General features: G+C 43.5%; 1 protein-coding gene across 1 annotated transcript in view; it reads right to left on the reverse strand.

Moving 5' to 3' along the window:
* Positions 1–76: 76 nt before the first annotated feature.
* The window catches only part of LOC115463220 (oocyte zinc finger protein XlCOF6-like), a 30,727-nt gene continuing 11,617 nt past the window's right edge, over positions 77–19,186 (reverse strand). The window contains exons 3-4 of the mRNA XM_030193576.1: positions 11,183–11,299; positions 77–2,247 (exon numbers count right to left, since the gene is read on the reverse strand). Coding sequence (XP_030049436.1) covers positions 200–2,247; positions 11,183–11,299 — 2,165 coding nt within the window. The 3' untranslated portion in view covers positions 77–199. The remainder of the gene's footprint in view (positions 2,248–11,182; positions 11,300–19,186) is intronic.

The following is a 19,186-nucleotide window of genomic DNA, read 5'->3' on the forward strand; positions in this document are numbered from 1 at the left end:
GCACTCACAACATATACATGGTTTCACCTCTGTGTGGATTGTCTGGTGCTTGATGAGGTATGATGTGTGAATAAAGCTTTTTCCACACTCAGTACATGTAAATGGTTCTTTTACTCCTGTATGAATTCTCTGGTACACTGCAAGAGATAACTAATTACATAAGGTTTTACCACACCTAGTACACCACTTAGTACAAAGTTTATGGTTTTAATCCTGTATGCCTTCTCTGGTGGGTGGTGAGCTGCATCTTCTGCCTGAAGCTTTTGCCACACTCAGTACATGAAAATGGTTTTACTCCTGTGTGAATTCTCCAGTGCACAGTGAGTGTTACTTTCTGACTAAAGCATTTACCACATTCAGTACACTGAAAAGGTTTCTCTCCAGTGTGGATTCTACCATGTGTTGTGAGATATGACTTGTGAAGAAAGCTTTTTCCACATTCAGTGCAAGTAAATGGTTTTACTCCTAAATGGGTTTTCTGGTGCCTTGCGAGTTTTGTTTTGTCAATAAAGCCTTTCCCACACTCACTGCATGCAAATGACTTCACTCCCGAATGACTTTTCTGGTGCACTGCAAGATATGCCTTCTGCCTGAAACTTTTACCACATTCTGTACAAGTAAATGGTTTCATTCCTGTATGAATACTTTTTGTGAGAGATGCCGTCATACTGGAACTCTTACCACACTCAGTACCCGAGGATAGATTCACTCCTGTGTGAATGCTCTTGTGTTTTGTGAGAGATTTTATCAGACTAAAGCTTTTACCACATTCAGTGCACGTAAAGGGTTTTGTATGGACTCTCTGGTGCTTCATGAGGTCTTGGTTCACATAGAAGCTCTTACCACACTCAGTACATGTAAATGGTTTTACTCCTGTGTGGATTCTCCAGTGCACTGTGAGTGTTGCCTTTTGGCCAAAGCATTTACCACACTCAGAACACTGAAATGGTTTCTCTCCAGTGTGGATTCTTTGGTGATTGCTAAGGTCTCCCTTCTGAAAAAAGCTTTTGCCACATATAGTACATGGAAATGATTTCACTCCAGAATGGAATCTCTGGTGCGCTTTCAGGTTATTTTTATGACTGAAACTCTTACCACACTCAGTACATATAAATGGTTTTACACCTGTGTGGATTCTCTGGTGCTTTCTGAGGTATGATTTCCAATTGAAGCTTTTACCACACTCAGTACACGAAAATGGCTTCACTCCTGTATGTATTCGCTGGTGCATTGAGAGAGATGGTTTCTGACTGAAGCTTTTACCACACTCGGTACATGTAAATGCTTTTACACCTGTGTGGATTCTCTGGTGCTTTGTGAGGTCTTCCTCCTGACTGAAACATTTACCACACTCAGCACATTTAAACAGTTTCACCCCAGAAAGGATTCTACGGTGCACTGTGAGTTTTCCTTTCCGACGGATGCCATTATCAAAGACAGAACAGGGATGTTGTCTTTCTTCTTTCAGCTGTTTCTGGTATTTTGCGAGGTTTGCCTTCCTACAAAACATTTTTTCAGATTTACTAGAAGAGAGTGATTTCACAGCAGCAGTTTTTTTATTCTCTGTGAATGCTTTCTTGTGACTGAACTTTTTCTTACATTCTGAATCTGAAACTGGTCTCTCTTCTGGGTGGAATTTTCCATTTCTTGTGGTGTTTTCTTCCTGTTCAAAGCTATTGTCACAACCAGTACATGAAAATATTTGTTTATCAGTGTTTTTCTGGTATTCTGTAACGTTTACTTTATTGATACAGCGTTTCACATATTCTGTACTTGTACATATTCTAGTTTCTTCATTATTTTTCTGGTGTTGCATTAGCTCTTTCTTTTTAGTGAAATCTTTCTCATACATGCATGCTTTCTGTTGTCCTTGTTCTTTTTCAGTGAAGTTTTTTCCACAGTCTGTATATTTAAAAGGTCTTTCTTCTGTGTCAGATCCCTGCCATGATTTCAGAGTTACACAATGACTGAGGAATATGTCACAAATATCACATAAACATCTTTGATCTTTCGTTCGGTTTTTCTGTTCCTCCCTTGTATGTGTGATATTGCCGGCACTTTGCTCAGGTGGAACTGAGCCTCTTGCTGATTTTTTTCCCTTATTTTGATATTTTCTTTTTTCTCCCTTGTCAGAACATAAAGACATTTCTTCTTTGCCACTTTCTGATAACATCTCTTCCCCTTCAGGCTTCTCACTGAGGTTCCAGTGATGTATTCCTGCATTACTGTTTCTGGAATGATCTTTTTCTAGATTAAAAAATAAAGAAAAAGTGAACATTGGGCATTGTTGTAGGAGAAGAGTTTAACCAGATCAGTATATTACCCCTTTGTAAATTTGCCACCCCCTCACTGCTGAATATATATTTCTTTCCAAGCTAATCATTGCAAGAGATGTAGATAATAATAAAACTTTATTTATAATCCGCTATATTTTTTAAAGTCTAAGCGAGGAACAAATCACATACCAAATATAAAAAAAGCAATAAAAGTTATTTCTTTACACAACAGACCATACAAAAAACTGTACAATTCAAACATACAGCAGACTAAAATTTACATAGTATTAACATAATTTATACATCAGAGGAGCCAAAATCCTGAAGAAATAAATGAGTTTTCAATGCTTTTTTAAACTGGTCCATATTTTGTATTGAACGCAGTTCAATGGGTAAAGCATTCCATAATTTCGGACCTTTGATGTAGAAAATGGATGATCTACATTCTTCTAAATAAACCTGATGTGATCATACATTCTGATATTTTTTAAATTAATTTTTATTAAGAATTACAAGACAGTAAAAGCCAAAATACAATAACACAGCCTAAAAATAATGACGACATACTATCAGGCCTTGTTCTAACAAAGATAAATAACCTAAATTGGTTTAATTTTCATTTGTTTAAATCTAACCCATACCCCCCCCCCCCCAAACCACTCCACCCTCTCCCTCCCAATCAATAACAACCTAAAGAAAAAAAGAGGGGGAGGGTGTCAAAATCCTGCTGTGTTCCTTACGCTGGAATTAGACCCAACTACTAAACAAATGTAAGAGACCTTCTGAGTTAGTAATTAAGAATCCCTCTCCAAACTGGCTCCCATATTTTTCGAAACTTAATCCAACGTCTGGTGTCATTCCAACCCGCTCTATGCCTCTCAAAAACCAGCATAGCATAGATCAGAATCAACTGCCCACCTTTTGTTGTTTTCCTTGCAAGCCCGCTGGGGTGCTCTGATGCTGCCCTATGATGTCATCAAACGAGGCATTAAATCCTGGAAGCGGCCCGACAGCGGCTGAGCTGATTTGGAGTCCCCCTGCTTGTTCTGAGTGTGGCTGGAGAGGACTATTTTGCTCTGTCCCGAAGATCCGCCCACCTTTTGATGTTTTCCTTGCAAGTCCACTGGGGGTGTTCTAACTCTGCCCTGTGATGCTGTCAACTGAGGCACTAAATCCCAGAAGCAGCCCGTCGGTGGCTTGCGTAAGGTGTGAGCAGAAGCCGAGGGCCCCTTAGGAAGCCCCTTGGAGAGCCCCTGGAAGTGCGGGCAGTAGATCATTTATTGAAGGGTTTGTTAAGTTTTAATGTGAAAATGTGTTTTGCTTCTATTCCTGTTATTCATGGGCGTGGCTGTTATGGGGAGTTGGGCATAGGGAGGGGGAGGGTGTGGAGGGATAGGGTATTGGTATCAGCACCGTTTGTGGGGGTGGTTAAGAAGGGAGTTGGGTGTGGGCCTGGCCATAATTTGCATGTAGTTTTCATTAATGCATGATCTGTCCGAAATAAGGTTCAAATCAAATGTGATTTAATGGTTGATTCTTCCATTGATGTTTTGTGTATTACAGAGAGTTGGTTGCTGGACTTTGATCTGGCAATCATCACTCAGTTGACTCCTGCTTATGCTGTTTTTTCTTGTCCTTAGGAGAGTAGTGGGGGAAGGGTTTTGGTAGTTTTTTTTAAAGGAGTTTTTGAAATTGCAAGTGCTTAATAATTTTGCGGTAGGTTTCTGTATTGAATTCCTGTTTTGGGGTTCAGTTGTTATGAATGTATTTTTGATTTATAGTCCTCCTGGTTTTTTGTATCATGATTTCTCTTATTTGAATGAAGCTGTTAGTATCTCTGGTTTGTCGTTTAAAGATACCTTGATTTTAGGGAATTTTAATTTGCATGTAGATATGATAGCGTCTGTTTTGGTAGTTCAGGATTTTACTTTTTTAATGTCTCGTTTGGGTTGGTGTTAGTTGGTTTCTGTCGCCAAGCATTCGGGATGGTATATTTTAGATTTGGTGTTTTAGCATGAGGAGAGTTAGTTTAAATTGGCTTCGGATTTAGTGGTTTCTGCCATGCCTTGGTTGGATCATAAGTTGATTTCTTGTAGGTTAGTGGTGCAGGATTTGGATGTGGCTGGTTCTTCTGTAGTACAGGTGGGGAGGCATTTGGAGTTTAGTTTGCAGGAGTTGCACCAAGTGTGGAGCACTGAATTGGGTAAGTTGGAGGGTATGTCTTTAGGCGAAGCTGTGGATTGGTGGCACAGGTCATAAGTACATAAGTATCACAGATCAATTTCACTGAAATCAATTGCAGATACTCATCAAAACCCAAACAGTGAAGAATGACTTTTCAAGGAGGAAAAAAGATCTCATACAACTGTGGCAATTAATTAAAGATTCTTCTGCACACAGTGCAAAAAGTAATCATAGATCAACCCCCCCCCCCCAAAAAAAAATGTTTTTTGTTGTTTTTTATCTTGCGTTATAAAATCTTTTCATCATGCGCACTGTCCCACAATCGTTTACTTACAGTGCTGTTCAAAAACGCACTTGACTTAGAAAGTAAAAAATTTATCTTTCTAAATCAAGTGCGTTTTTGAACAGCACTGTATGTAAACAATTGTGGGGCAGTGTGTATGATGTGCCTTAATATTATATGAGATGAAAAGATTTTATAATGCAAGATAAAAAAAAAAAACAACAACAAATATTTTTGGGGAGTTTTTGATTTATAATTACTTTTTGCACTGTGTGCAGAAGAATTTTTAATTAATTGTCACAGTTGTATGAGATCTTTTTTCCGCCCCCTTGAAAAGTCATTTTCCATAAGTACATAAGTATTGCCACACTGGGACAGACCAAAGGTCCATCAAGCCCAGCATCCTGTTTCCAACAGTGGCCAATCCAGGTCACAAATACCCAGCAAGACCCCAAAAAAGTTCAATATGTTTTATGCTGCTTATCCCAGAAATAAGTAGTGCATTTTCCCCCAAGTCAATTTAATAATGGTCTATGGACTTTTCCTTTAGGAAGCCGTCCAGACCTTTTTAAAACCCCACTAAGCTAACCGCATATAGCACATTCTCTGGTAACAAATTCCAGAGTTTAATTACACGTTGAATGAAGAAAATTTTCTCTTGATTCGTATTAAATTTACTACTTTATAGCTTCATCACATGCCCCCTAGTCCTAGTATTTTTGGAAAGAGTAAACAAACAATTCATATCTACCCGTTCCACTCCGCTCATTATTTTATAGACCTCTATCATATCTCCCCTCAGCTGTCTTTTCTCCAAGCTTGATATGTCCTTGGATAAACTGACTCCGGTCCAGCTGTGTGAGTTTAAACATAAGACTCATTTTATGTAGCTCTTGAATTGTATAAAGACATCTGTGGTGACTGTTAAAACGTGTTTTATTTGATGATAGAATTTCCAAGGCTCCCTCTCAATCCAGGAAGTTGGTTGATGTGGTGGAGTCTTGTTAATGAGGGTTCTTTGGCATCTAGTCAGAAGATGGCAAATCATATTTAGGCTAAAGTATGTAGGGTTGTGGATTCATGCTTGCTTGTTGGTGATAGTGATGTGAGTAGAGAAGAGATATGGTCAGATTTTAGTCTAGTTGATTCCAAGCAGAGAGAGCGTGTGGTTCAGTCATTGAGAAACTCTAAATAGTCCCTTGAAATCTGAGTACTACAGCGATGTTGAAGACTCTAAAGTCTGAAATTTCTGATTCCATGGCTTCTCTTGTTAATAGAATGTTTGATGAAGCCATGGTGCCTTCAATTTTGAAAAAGACAGCTGTTCGCCCTCTGTTGAAGAAACCTTCATTGAATACAGACTGAGTTGAACATTTGCGCCTGATTTCATTTTGCTAAAGTGTTAGAAAAGTTGGTGTTGTGCCAGTTGACCGACTGTGGGGCAGCATTCTTTATTAGATCCTTTCCAGTTTGGTTTTCGTATGTGGCATGATATGGAGACATTGTTGCTTACAATATTGGATTATATTCGCTCCGGTTTTGCCCAGGGTAATTAGCATTTGCCGATTTGGCTGGATGTGGCAGCAGCCTTTAATACTGTCAACCATGGGCTGCTATTGAAGCAGCTCCAATTGTTTGGGATTGCTGGCAAAGTTCTTGACTGTTTTTGATCTTTCTTGGCGGAAAGTACCTTTCAGGTAGTTTAGTGTTCTTCTAAATCTCGTTGGATGGCAGTGGCTGCTGGGGTTCCGCAGGGCTCCTGTTTGTCTTCGTTGCTGTTTAAATTTGTTCATGCTTCTGCTGTGTAAGGTGCTGGCTGCCCTGGGGTCGGATATCGTCTTTATGCTGATGCTTTGCAGTTTCAGGGGTCCTTTTACAAAGGTGTGCTGAAAAATGGCTTGCAGTAGTGTAGGCGCGTATTTTGGGCGCGTGCAAGCCATTTTTCAGCACGCCTGTAAAAAAGGCCTCTTCCCTCCCCCTCAAAAATGGATGTGTGGCAAAATCAAAATTGCCGCGCATCCATTTTGGGTCTGAGACCTTACCGCCAGCCATAGACCTAGCGTTAAAGAATTTGGGCAGTAATGACCTACGCATGTCAGATGCCACTTGGCGCACTTCACTACATGCACCAGAAAAAAATATATTTTTCAGATGCACGCAAAAATTGAAATTACCGCAAGGGCTACGCGGTAACCGGGAAGTAACTCCAATTTGGCACTCATTGAGCATGCGTAGGCACCTACACGGCTTAGTAAAAGGGGCCCTCACTTTGCTGTGCCTGCTGTGGTAGACGGAGTCAAATTGGTTGAGTCCAATTTTCGAACACTGCAGGCGAGGATGGGGGCTAATGGGTTGGCCTTGAATGTAGCAAAATCACTACAAAAAAAACCTGTACAATACAATATAAGGTGCTCATAGACACTTTATACTCAACAACTTTTTGTCTAAAAACAAAAAGGAAGAAAAGACCTCAAAAGACCCAGGCGAACAATAAAATGTTGCAGACTTACAAGAAAAAAACAAAATATATATATAGAGAGAGTTAGCTTCTCATATTTGTAGTGTCTTCAACATAGTACATATTATTACATGTATCTCCTTGTTTCTTTTTATTTCCATTCTAGCAATCAATCTCAGTCTATACTGCTAATATTCTGTAGTGGATGCTTCTCTTTGTTTCCTATGACCTGCTATTGTACATTGAGTCACTGTAATACCCATCTTAACCAAGCATCTTTTCTCCTTGCTGAATCTTCTTGGTACCAACCCTTAATAGGTCAATTTTTGGCTCAATCCCCACTGCCTCTACAATTAACAATCTTATCTCCCCCCCCCCCCCAAAAAAAAAAAAAAAAACTACCAACTGTGCAGAAGAGTTGCTTCCCCCTGACTATCTCTCCAACATCTATATGAAGTCTTTCGGTATGTCATTTTTAACCTTACCAGTGTTAAATACCATCACTTTAAAAATTCGTTTTTTCTTACTGTCAAATAGATCAGTCCAGAACTTGTAGGTTATATTCATTTAATCCATCTTCAAAACTCCCGACAGGGACCCGTTTCCCCCTCCAGCTTTTTCAAGGGAGAAAATGGAAGCGCTTTGTCTTCTTCCTCAGAACATAATTGCTGCTGATTCTGATATTCTGTAGAAAAGTTTATATTTATATTTATGGATTCCAGGGCCCTGTTCTTTCCTGGTTCTCCTCTTACCTCTCGCTTCGTTCTTTCAGTGTTCACTCTGGTGGATACTCTTCAACTTCCATCCCGCTTTCTGTTGGTGTGCCTCAGGGTTCTGTCCTTGGACCCCTCCTCTTCTCCATCTATACCTCTTCCCTTGGTACCCTGATTTCATCCCATGGCTTCCAGTACCATCTTTACGCAGATGACTCTCAGATCTACATCTCCACCCCTGAAATCTCAACCTCGATCCAGGACAAAATCTCAGCCTGCTTGTCTGACATTGCTGCTTGGATGTCTCAACACCATCTAAAGCTCAACATGATCAAAACTGAACTTCTCATTTTTCCCCCTTTCTCTATCTCTGTTAATGGCACTCACATCCTCCCTGTCTCCTCGGCTCGTAATCTTGGAGTCATCTTTGATTCCTTTCTCTCCTTCTCTGCCCATATTCAACAGATCGCCAAAACCTGTCGCTTCTTTATCTACAACATTAGCAAAATTCGCCCCTTCCTTTCTGAATACACTGCCAGAACCCTTATCCACACCCTTGTCGCCTCTCGCTTGGACTATTGCAATTTACTTCTTACTGGTCTTCCACTCAGCCATCTCTCTCCTCTCCAATCTGTCCAAAATTCTGCGGCACGACTTGTTTTCCACCAGAATCGTTATACCCATACTAGCCCGCTCCTCAAGTCACTTCACTGGCTCCCTGTCCGCTTCTGCATTCAGTTTAAACTCTCGCACTGACCTTTAAATGCATCCACTCTGCAGCCCCCCATTACCTGTCGGCTCTCATCTCTCCCTACATTCCTCCCCGTGAACTCCGCTCACTTGACAAATCTCTCTTGTCGTCCTCCTTCTCCTCCACTGCTAACTCCAGGCTTCGCTCCTTTTCTCTCGCGGCACCTTATGCCTGGAATAGACTTCCTGGACCTATACGTCTAGCTCCATATCTACCTGTTTTCAAATCTATGCTGAAAACCCACCTTTTCATTGCTGCTTTTAGCTCCTAGCCACAATTGCCCTCCCCTTGTCCCTTCCTCCCTTCTCACTCATTACTTCCCTCACCCGTAACTGTCTTGTTTGTCTGTATTACTTAGATTGTAAGCTCTTTTGAGCAGGGACTGTCTCTTTGTATCAGGTGTTCAGCGCTGTGTGCGTTTGGTAGCGCTATACAAATGATAATAATAATAATAATGTCTTGAATGCAGCAAACACTCAGATTTTATGGCTAGCTCGTTCAGGTGAGGATTGTTCTTTTTCCGGTTTAAACATAGTAACATAGTAAATGACGGCAGATAAAGACCTGTACGGTCCATCCAGTCTGCCCAACAAGATAAACTCATTTTACATAGTATGTGATGCTTTATATGTATACCTGAGTTTAATTTGACCTTGCCTTTCTCAGGGCACAGACCGTAGAAGTCTGCCCAGTACTGCTCTTGTACTAAGTTCTGGAGCTAACGTCGAGCCCCTTAAAATTTACACTCCAGCCCATCCCTATCTATTCAGTCACGATCAGGGCGTAGACCGTAGAAGTCTGCTCAGCTCCCATTTTGTTTCCAATTACCGGCGTCGCCACCCAATCTCCGCTAAGATTCCATGGAACCATTCCTTCTAAACAGGATTCCTTTGTGTTTATCCCACGCATGTTTGAATTCCACTATCGCTTTCATATCCACCACCTCCCACGGGAGGGCATTCCACATATCCACCACCCTCTCCGTGAAAAAATACTTCCTGACATTAGTCCTGAGTCTGCCCCCCTTCAACCTCAATTCATGTCCTCTAGTTCTACCACCTTCCCGTCTCCAGAAAAGGTTCATTTGCGGATTATTTGAACGTCTGTATCATATCACCTCTGTTTCTCCTTTCCTCCAAGGTATACACGTTCAGGTCAGCAAATCTCTCCTCGTACGGTTTGCAACGCAAATCCCATACCATTTTCGTAGCTTTTCTTTGCACCGCTTCCAGTCTTTTTACATCTTTAGCAAGATACGGCCTCCAAAACTGAACACAATACTCCAAGTGGGGCATCACCAACGACTTGTAGAGGGGCATCAACACCTCCTTTCTTCTGCTGGTTATACCCCTATCTATGCAGCCTAGCATCCTTCTGGCCACGGCCATCGCTTTGACACATTTTCTTCACCTTCTGATCCTCTGACACCAACACCCCAAGGTCTCTCTCCTGAGTCGAGCTTACTAATCTCTCCTCTCCTATCCGGTATCTCTCTTTTGGGGGTCCGCACCCCAAGTGCATCACTTTACACTTCTTGGCATTAAATTTTAACTTATGCTTCTTATAGAAACCGTTTTTTTCAATTACCTCTGTTTTTTTTATATATGCTGTTAAACTAGTGAATGTGAGACAATATAAGTCTAATGTTTAGTGCTCAGTAAAACTCATATTGCTCTGGCTAGTCTACTTGTTAGCAATATGCGATACTCAACATTGTACCACTACAGCCCTACCTCCCTCCTTATACATACACATCTAAAAGTGCAGAAAGATGACCACATCTTCGGGCTTCCAGACCCTCGACCATTCTTCTAACATTCGGAGATCCCTTCTTATCGTTTCTACTCACTCCAGGGTATCCACTCTATTGGCTATCTTCGTGTCATCCGCAAAAAGGCAAACCTTTCCTTCCAACCCATCAGCAATATCTCTCACAAATATATTAAACAAAATGGGCCCCAGCACCGACCCCTGAGGAACCCCACTGCTCACCATCCTTTCCTCCGAGCTGATTCCATTTACCACCACCCTCTGCCACCTATCGGTCAACCAGTTTCTTATCCATTGTTGAGTCTCTACTGTTATTGTTATGATGATGTAAGTCGCATTGAACCAAACATGTTTTGGAAAATGCGGGATACAAAAAACAAATACATGAAAAATGAAACGAAATAGTGGTTAATTCAGGTTACTTGGAAGTACTGGGAATATCATAGAGGTGGAGTGTGACTGGAGCTTGGACAGTGTAAAAGAGAGGGTGGAAGGGGACTCACTGGTGTTAAATGTGGTCAGGTTGGGCTGCTTGTCCATTATACAATTTGCCCTGTTCCTCAGTAAATAGCTGTAACCCAGTAGAAGTGTCTCCTGGAATCATTCCATGACATGTAAAATCTCCTATAGTCCTCCACGGCACTTGTATGTTGCAATCCTTCCCCCTCTGTAGAGAGCTGATTATTACTCACCTCCTCTGTGTAATATCTCCTATTACTCTGCACAGTACTTGCTGTTATTACTCACCTGTGTATGAGTGAGTAACTTCTCTCTGTCCTGACTCCTTTGGGTCCCAGACACGCGGCTCTTCCTCTTGGTTTATCCTTAATAATACTTCAGAATTGATGCTTTCATGGTTTGTGCCTAGGAATTACAAAGAAAATTGAGGTTTATTTCTTGTACATTCACAGAAAAATACACAGCAGCACATGGTGGGGGAGGGGGAGGTTCTACTAATATCATCCACCATAAAGCAGAGGGATCTGGGGTCCTTGTATCACATAGCCTTGAAGTGATCAAACATTATTAAGAAGGGAGGGCAGACGTGAGAAAGAGATGCAAAAAGGTGATGATAGTATCTCTCTACAAATCACTGGTGAGATCTGGTCCTTTCCTTCAGGGCCGCCAAGACACTGAGCTGGGCCTGGGGCAAGGCCACCGCTGGACCCAGGGCAAGGGCTGCCACCCCCCACGGGATTGCCACTGCTGCCGCCCTCCCTCACCGCCACTGCACCCCCCTGCCCGCCTGCCTGCCAGAACTGCAAATACCTTGGCTGGCAGGGATCCCGAGGCCCCGCCAGCAGAAGAGGTCTTCCTCCAGCAGTGCTCTTTCCTCTGCCGCACTGCCTGCCCCTGCGGCTGCTTTTTCTCTCACATTGCGCGAGCTCGGTTTCAAAACCAAGCATGCACAGCCTGAGAGGGGGAAGCAGCCGCTTAGCAGGCAATGCGGCAAAGTGAAGAGCAGCGCTGGAGGAAGATCTCTTCTGCTGGTGGGGCCTGGGGGGGGACCCCCGCCAGCCAAACCAGAGGTCCTGCTGTGTCTTCTTCTCCAGGTTCTCCAAGGGGGGGGTCTGGCGCCGGAGTTTTCTCTCTCCTGCTCCTGTTGGGACACAATCACTCGGGTCCCGTCAGGAGCACGAGAGAGAGAGAGAGACAGACACCAGCGCCAGGCCCCCCCCGGAGGCCCAAGCATGGGGAATTTTGCCCTCCCGCCCCCCCCCCCCTCTCGAGAAAGAAATCTCCAGAGAGAGAAAGACAAACGGCATTCACAGAGCAAACACTTGAAATGTGTGTGGAAATTTAATAACTCAGTGAATCCCATGTATCACAGATCACTTAACTCCACTCAATAGGTGGTGTTAAGTAACATAGTAGATGACGGCAGATAAAGACCTGTACGGTTCATCCAGTCTGCCTAACAAGATAAACTCGAGTTTGATTTGTCCTTGCCTTTCTCAGGGCACAGACCATATGACTTGTTTACATTAGACTTGGTGATAGAAATGTGCATAAATCCATCCTTCTGATTAATACCAGTCAAAAATGTAAATCAACTATGCAATTTCCTAGACTTTCTGTCATGACCACGAGAGGGTAAAAAGCACCTCAGCAGTACACCTCTCCCAATCCTACCAGAACCACAGAATTCAATGGCATCATCAACAGCATAAAATCAAAAGCCAATTAAAAAATACATAACAACAACCTTGTCTCGTTAGAGGGCCAGCAAAGACAGGGAAGTACAAATATGACAAGTAACAGTAATTTTAGCATTCTGGGATGAGATCACAAACTTCCCACTCATGCAATCCAAATTCAGAACAGTCCAAATGATAAACATTGAGAGGAAAGGACACAAAGCTTAGGTATTAGAAAAAATAGAAAAGCTGTTTTATTAGAGAATGGCAGGAAAAATAGAAAATGTAACTACAGACAATACTTATTATTATTTGTATAGCGCTACCAGACGCACACAGCGCTGAGCATCCAACATAGAGAGACTTATGAAGAATTACCCACATTGATGGTAGAACAAATGATTTCATGTACCTGTCAAGGCAAAGACAAACGCACACTAGCCCTAGTCCTGAAGTTTATAGGACACCTGACACCCCAAAAACTAAGGAGAAAGCAGTTCAACCTGACAGATGATAACACTTACGATCACTGGATCCATAAGAAGTCAGGGACTATAGACAGAGGCTGGCAAGTGGGTTTCACCAGTTGCGTAGCTAGGGGGAGGGGGCGCCAGATGAGCGGCCGCTCCCCCAAACGGACTTCCGCCGGCGCCTATTTTTTACTCAACGTGTTGAATTCAAAACGCGCACCGGCGGAAATCCACTGTCACGCTCCCCGCACCTTCAAGCTGGCTCCGCTTCTGGGTTTCACCTCACGATCAGGCAAGACTAAGATTACCATATTTGCTCCCCCCAAAAAGAGGACACATGCCCCACCCTGCCCTCAGCCCCACCCCCTACCACACCGCCCCACCTCTTTCACACACACACCCCGCTCCCATCACACCCCCCCCAAGGGTGTCCTATCCTTCCCTCCCCTTATCTTACTGTACTGCCCTGGTGGTCTAGTGACCTCTTCAGGGCAGGAAAGAGCCCCCTCTTTCCTGCCCGGAATTGCTGCAGAGACTATCTTGCTCCCTCCCGTATCGGCGCCAGTTCAAAATGGCCGCCGAGAGTGACCTTGCAAGACTTCTGCAGAAGTCTCCCAAGGCCGCTTCAAATCTCAGCGGCCATTTTGAATTGGCACCGGGACCAGAGTCAGCAAACAACAGTCTGCAGGCGCTCCGGACAGGAAAGAGGGGGCTCTTTCCTGCCTCAAAGAGGTCACTAGACCACCAGGGCAGTACAGTAAGGGGAGGGAAGGATAGGACACCACTAGGCCCACCCGCCCGTTTGTCCGCAAATCTGGACAAATGGGCAGGCTGGCAAAACCCGCCCGGTTGCCCAGCCATCTCCTCAAAAAGAGGACATGTCCGGGTAAAACCAGACATATGGTAACCCTAGGCAAGACAGCAGCAGAGTACTCAGACTGGTCAGCAGATGGTAGGTGAGCATGCAGGTGGGGGCACAGCCAGCTCAGCTGGCTGGAGCAGCTATCTCGAGTTGCATCAGATAACAGCCAGATTACTTCCTATTGTTTACTTTGTAGTATTTTTATACCTTTTCCTCAGAAATGGAAGAGTCATGCTGACCAAAGACTACGTCTGGGGTTTGCCAATGTTGTGTCTCTGGGGGCCTAAGGACGTGGTTCTTGACACCATGTTTTCTTCTTGTCCACAAAGGTCCCCAGCACAGTAAACAAAAATTGTTGTGCCTTTGTTAGCCTTGGTGTGTCAGCAATGTGCTTGAGGCCTATTACAGGAACAAGCCTCTGCATGGAAACTGACACAGCCTAAGTCTGTGAAAAGTCAGGTTCATAATGTAGAACAGTGCTTCATTGTAGTGCTACGTACTTTGTCCCTAGAAGGACAACAAAGCCCAATCCAACTAAAATAATCATGGACTTCTGTAAAAGATAAGCAAAAAACTAGCTCTCTTGTCTCTAAGACACTGACTTCCCTTCTCCTCCAGACATCATCAGTACATCTGGATAGGGGGAAAAAGAGAAACAGGGACACCAAAGTACACCACAACACCAGACCCAGACTTTGCAACAATTTTGATGGAAATCAAAGGGACAGCAACAGAAACAGTGAGTATGATATCGTAAAGTCCTCCTCAGTCCCTTGCCCCCTAGGAGGAGAGGACACTTCAGACCTAGGGGCAGGAATAAGAGAGACAATCAGATTTAGGTATAGGCGCAACCAGTAAAACTCTTTATTGGTATCTCACTAAGCCAATACAAAATAATTGTTCTATCTGGAGCACGTTGTCACAGAGAAAAGCCAGGCGCAAAGACTGAATAACAAAACTGCTCTGCAAAACCTTCCTAACTATCACATATATACTATTGTAAGTTTCGTTTCTCCTGAATCAAGTGATTTCTCCTAAACTAACTTGTGATCATATATGGATCTTCCTGTTTCCTTCCATTACACAATATAGTAATATACAAAAATGGCAATTTCCTCCATTGTATCATCCTCTCCTACTTGTGTTCACATGCACACTTTGTGGCCATTGGCTAATGCCTTATCAGTTACGCGTGCTCCCAGCGTACAAAACCATGTAGCAAACAAGTAAGTAGTATGAAACACCTGGTGTCCTTCTTCTCTGAACACATATTTCCGTTGGAACATCTTGGGGTCAGCTGGGTCCTCAGTCTATCATCACCACCAAGGTTATATCCATTTGTTTCTGCCATATATGGGCCGCATAACCTCAGCTTCTCCTGTCACCTTAACATGTAACATGTACTTTCCATTTATTGAGAAAGCACTGTAGCTTACATGCAGCTGCAGGAAGAAACTAAAAATATACTGACGACAACAAAGCAAGGAAAACTGAGGGCTAGCAGGGCCATATTACAGGCCTAATATAAGAAGGAATATACAATATGTAACCTGCAGCCTCCTACAATAACCTGTGCCAACTTATGTGTGCAGGAGGAAGGCTGGAAAGGGAAAGGGAAATGGGACTTGATATACCACCTTTCTGAGGTGTTTGCAACTACATTCAAAGCGGTTTACATATATTCAGGTACTTATTTTGTACCAGGGGCAACAGAGGGTTAAGTGACTTGCCCAGAGTCACAAGGAACTGCAGTGGGAATCAAACTCAGTTCCCCAGAATCAAATTCCACTGCACTAACCACTAGGCTACTCCTCCACAACACATTCAGATATAGAAGGAGTGTGAATAAGCAAAAACACTTTCTCCCTTACCTGGAAAAACCGAGTTCTGGGACACTGACCCACTGGAGCTGTGTTGTACCTACTGCCTAACATTAAAATTCAAAAGGAGAGAAAGCTAACCACCTAAACTGGGACCCGTTTTATTGTGTGAGCTTCAGAGGTGCTCTGTTCCTTTAAGGAAGATATTGTGATTTTTCAGGACCTGTGAAAACTCCTGAAGCTGACTTTCTTCTATCCAGATTGCACTAGAGAATGACACGGGGACGGGGACAGATCCCACAGGGATAGGGTGGGGATGGGGACAGAGCTCACGTGGACAGGGTCAAACTTTGTCCCCATGTCATTTTCTACCTTGAAGCCTGTTAATGAACTGGACTGTTATTTATGTTTGAGTGATGCAGCCAACAATATTTTAATTTTTTTGGGAAAAAAACAAGCAAACTTGCTGGCCACAACTAGTAAAATTTGCATAGGGAATCCTGTACATCCTGCTACCAGCACATCTTCTAAGAAGACATCTTCTATTGCAGGAAGGACTGTGGAAGATAGGAGAGCTAGACTGAATCCTGAAATTGTAGATGACGTCTTATTCATCCATAGGTTAAAAAATCATAACAGTGCTTCATAGGACAACTTTCTCCCCTCTAGGGGATACAGAATGGGTTGTATTTTGTACCCCTGGACATTTTAACAGGGTGGATTAGGATTCCTTGGGGTAGTAGAAATCAGCTATTGTTGGGGTTGGAAGGGTAGAGGGTGGCGGTGAGGAGGGTTATTATAGCTGCTTGCTGTTATTATTGTTTTCTAATTGTAATTTATACACAATAGTTGCACAGTATATTGTTCCTTTTTATACTTTAATAAAAAGATTTAAATATAAAAATCATAATTGTTTGGGGCTTCTGCAGATGAGGACAGAGCCCATGGGGAATGGATGGGGACAGAACCTGCAGGGACAGGGTGGGGACAGATTCAGGGCCTGCGGGGATGGGGTGGGGCCGGAGACAAACTTTGTCCCCGTGTCATTCTCTAGCTTGCACCCATGCAAGTCTCCAAACCCTCTTTTTTTCCCTTCTGGCTGTTGCTCTAGACTGAGCTCTCAGAGTCTTTCAAAGTAGCCAATAGCAGCAGCTGTGTTAATGCAGTGGAAGGAGTTCAGGAAGTACTTTTACTTCCTTGTTGCTCTACAGTGGCCTGCATGGTGCTTTTTTTACAAAAGCACAAGGGGCTTCCAGATTCTGGTGAGTGCCATAAATCAATTCCTTTGATATATGAGACCTTCCTCACAGATGGAAGAAATGGAAAAAGAAAGTAGAGATATACTAGGAAAGAGGCAAGAAGGCTGAGTCCAAAATGAAAATCTTGGAGAATTACACAGAACTAAGGAGCTTAATGGTTAGAACAGCGGATTGAGAAGCAGAAAAACCTAGTTCAAATCCTACTGTAGCTCTTTCTGATGTTGGGCAAATCACATAATCCTCCAATGTTACAGATACAACTGTGAGCCTTCAACTGATAAAAGAGCTCCCTCCCACCGTACCTTCAGAGTACATTCTCATGGTTCTTCCTCCATCCCCATCCCGCTCTCTGTTGGAGTTCCTCAGGGATTTGGCCTTGGTCCCCTTCTTTTTTCAATCTACACCTCTTCCCTGGGCTCCCTGATCTCATCTCACGGTTTCCAATATCATCTTTATGCCGACAACACCCAGCTTTATCTCTCCACACCAGAAATCACTGCGGAAACCCAGGCCAAAGTATCGGCCTGCTTATCTGACATTGCTGCCTGGATGTCCAACCACCACCTGAAACTGAACATGGCCAAGACCGAGCTTATTGTCTTCTCCCTCAACTCTCTATCTCAGTTGATAACACTCTCATCCTCCCCGTCTCATCCACCCGCAACCTTTGGAGTCATCTTCGACTCCTCCCTCTCCTTCTCTGCGCATATCCAGCAGATAGCCAAGACATGTCGCTTCTTCCTCTATAACATTAGCAAAATTCGCCCTTTCCTCTCTGAGCACACCACCCAAACTCTCATCCACTCTCTCATTACCTCTCGCCTTGACTACTGCAACCTACTCCTCACTGGCCTCCCACTTAGCCATCTATCCCCCTTTCAGTCCATTCAGAACTCTGCTGCACGTCTTATCTTCCGCCTGGACCGATATACTCATATCACCCCCTCTCCTCAAGTCACTTCACTGGCTTCCGATTAGGTACCGCATACAGTTCAAGCTTCTCCTACTAACCTACAAATGCACTCGATCTGCAGCCCCTCCCTACCTCTCTACCCTCATCTCCCCCTACGTTCCTAGCCGTAACCTCCGCTCTCAAGACAAATCCCTCCTTTCAGTACCCTTCTCCACCACCGCCAACTCCAGGCTCCACCCTTTCTGCCTCACCTCACCCCATGCTTGGAATAAACTCCCTGAGCCCATACGCCAGGCCCCCTCCCTGCCCATCTTCAAATCCTTGCTCAAAGCCCACCTCTTCAATGTCGCCTTCGGCACCTAACCACCATACTTCTATTCAGGAAATCTAGACTGCCCCAACTTGACATTTCGTCCTTTAGATTGTAAGCTCCTTTGAGCAGGGACTGCTCTTTTTGTTAAATTAGGATTAGGAGTGAGGTTCATTCCTGTCATGGTATGCGCAAAACTAACCCACTTGGCGAAATTGCCCCCGAGAGAGACCAGATTCGAGTTTGTAACCTTCTCGGATTATTACCAGTACCCACTGGTCTGATGCTATCGAGGTCCACTCCTGAAGGAAGCTGGTAAGACACATTCCTATCATCAGATTGGACCCGGACCCCATCATTAGCTAGCTCTATATTCATTGTTTGCACAAAATCCCTGAGAGCCTGACCTGTTTTGGCCATGTTTCTCAGGAGCTCCCATGCACAGTGGCAGATACAGCAATCCCAAACAGGTTGTGTGGGCGATAAAAATGATAAAGGGGATGCGATGACTTCCCTATGAGGAAAGGCTGAAGCACATAGGGCTCTTCAACTTGGAGAAAAGGCAGCTGAGGGGAGATAGAGGTCTATAAAATAATGAGTGGAATGGAATGGGTAGACGTGAATCGTTTGTTTACTCTTTTCAAAAATACTAGGACTAGGGGGCATGCGATGAAGCTACAAATTAGTAAATTTAATACGAATTGGATAAATTTTTCTTCACTCAACGTGTAATTAAACTCTGGAATTCGTTGCCAGAGACTGTGGTAAAGGCGGTTAGCTTAGCGGGGTTTAAAACGGGTCTGGACGGCTTCCTAAAGGAAAAGTCCCTAGACCATCATTTATTTTATTTATTTGTTACATTTTCCCACCTATTTGCAGGCTCAATGTGGCTTACATGGTACCGTAATGGCGTTCGCCAAGTCAGTTGATAACAAATACAAGATTATATTGTGGTCTAATGAGGTAGGTGTGTATCAGA

This window comes from Microcaecilia unicolor, chromosome 1, assembly GCF_901765095.1.
Source record: "Microcaecilia unicolor chromosome 1, aMicUni1.1, whole genome shotgun sequence".
In the NCBI taxonomy this organism is placed as follows: domain Eukaryota; kingdom Metazoa; phylum Chordata; class Amphibia; order Gymnophiona; family Siphonopidae; genus Microcaecilia; species Microcaecilia unicolor.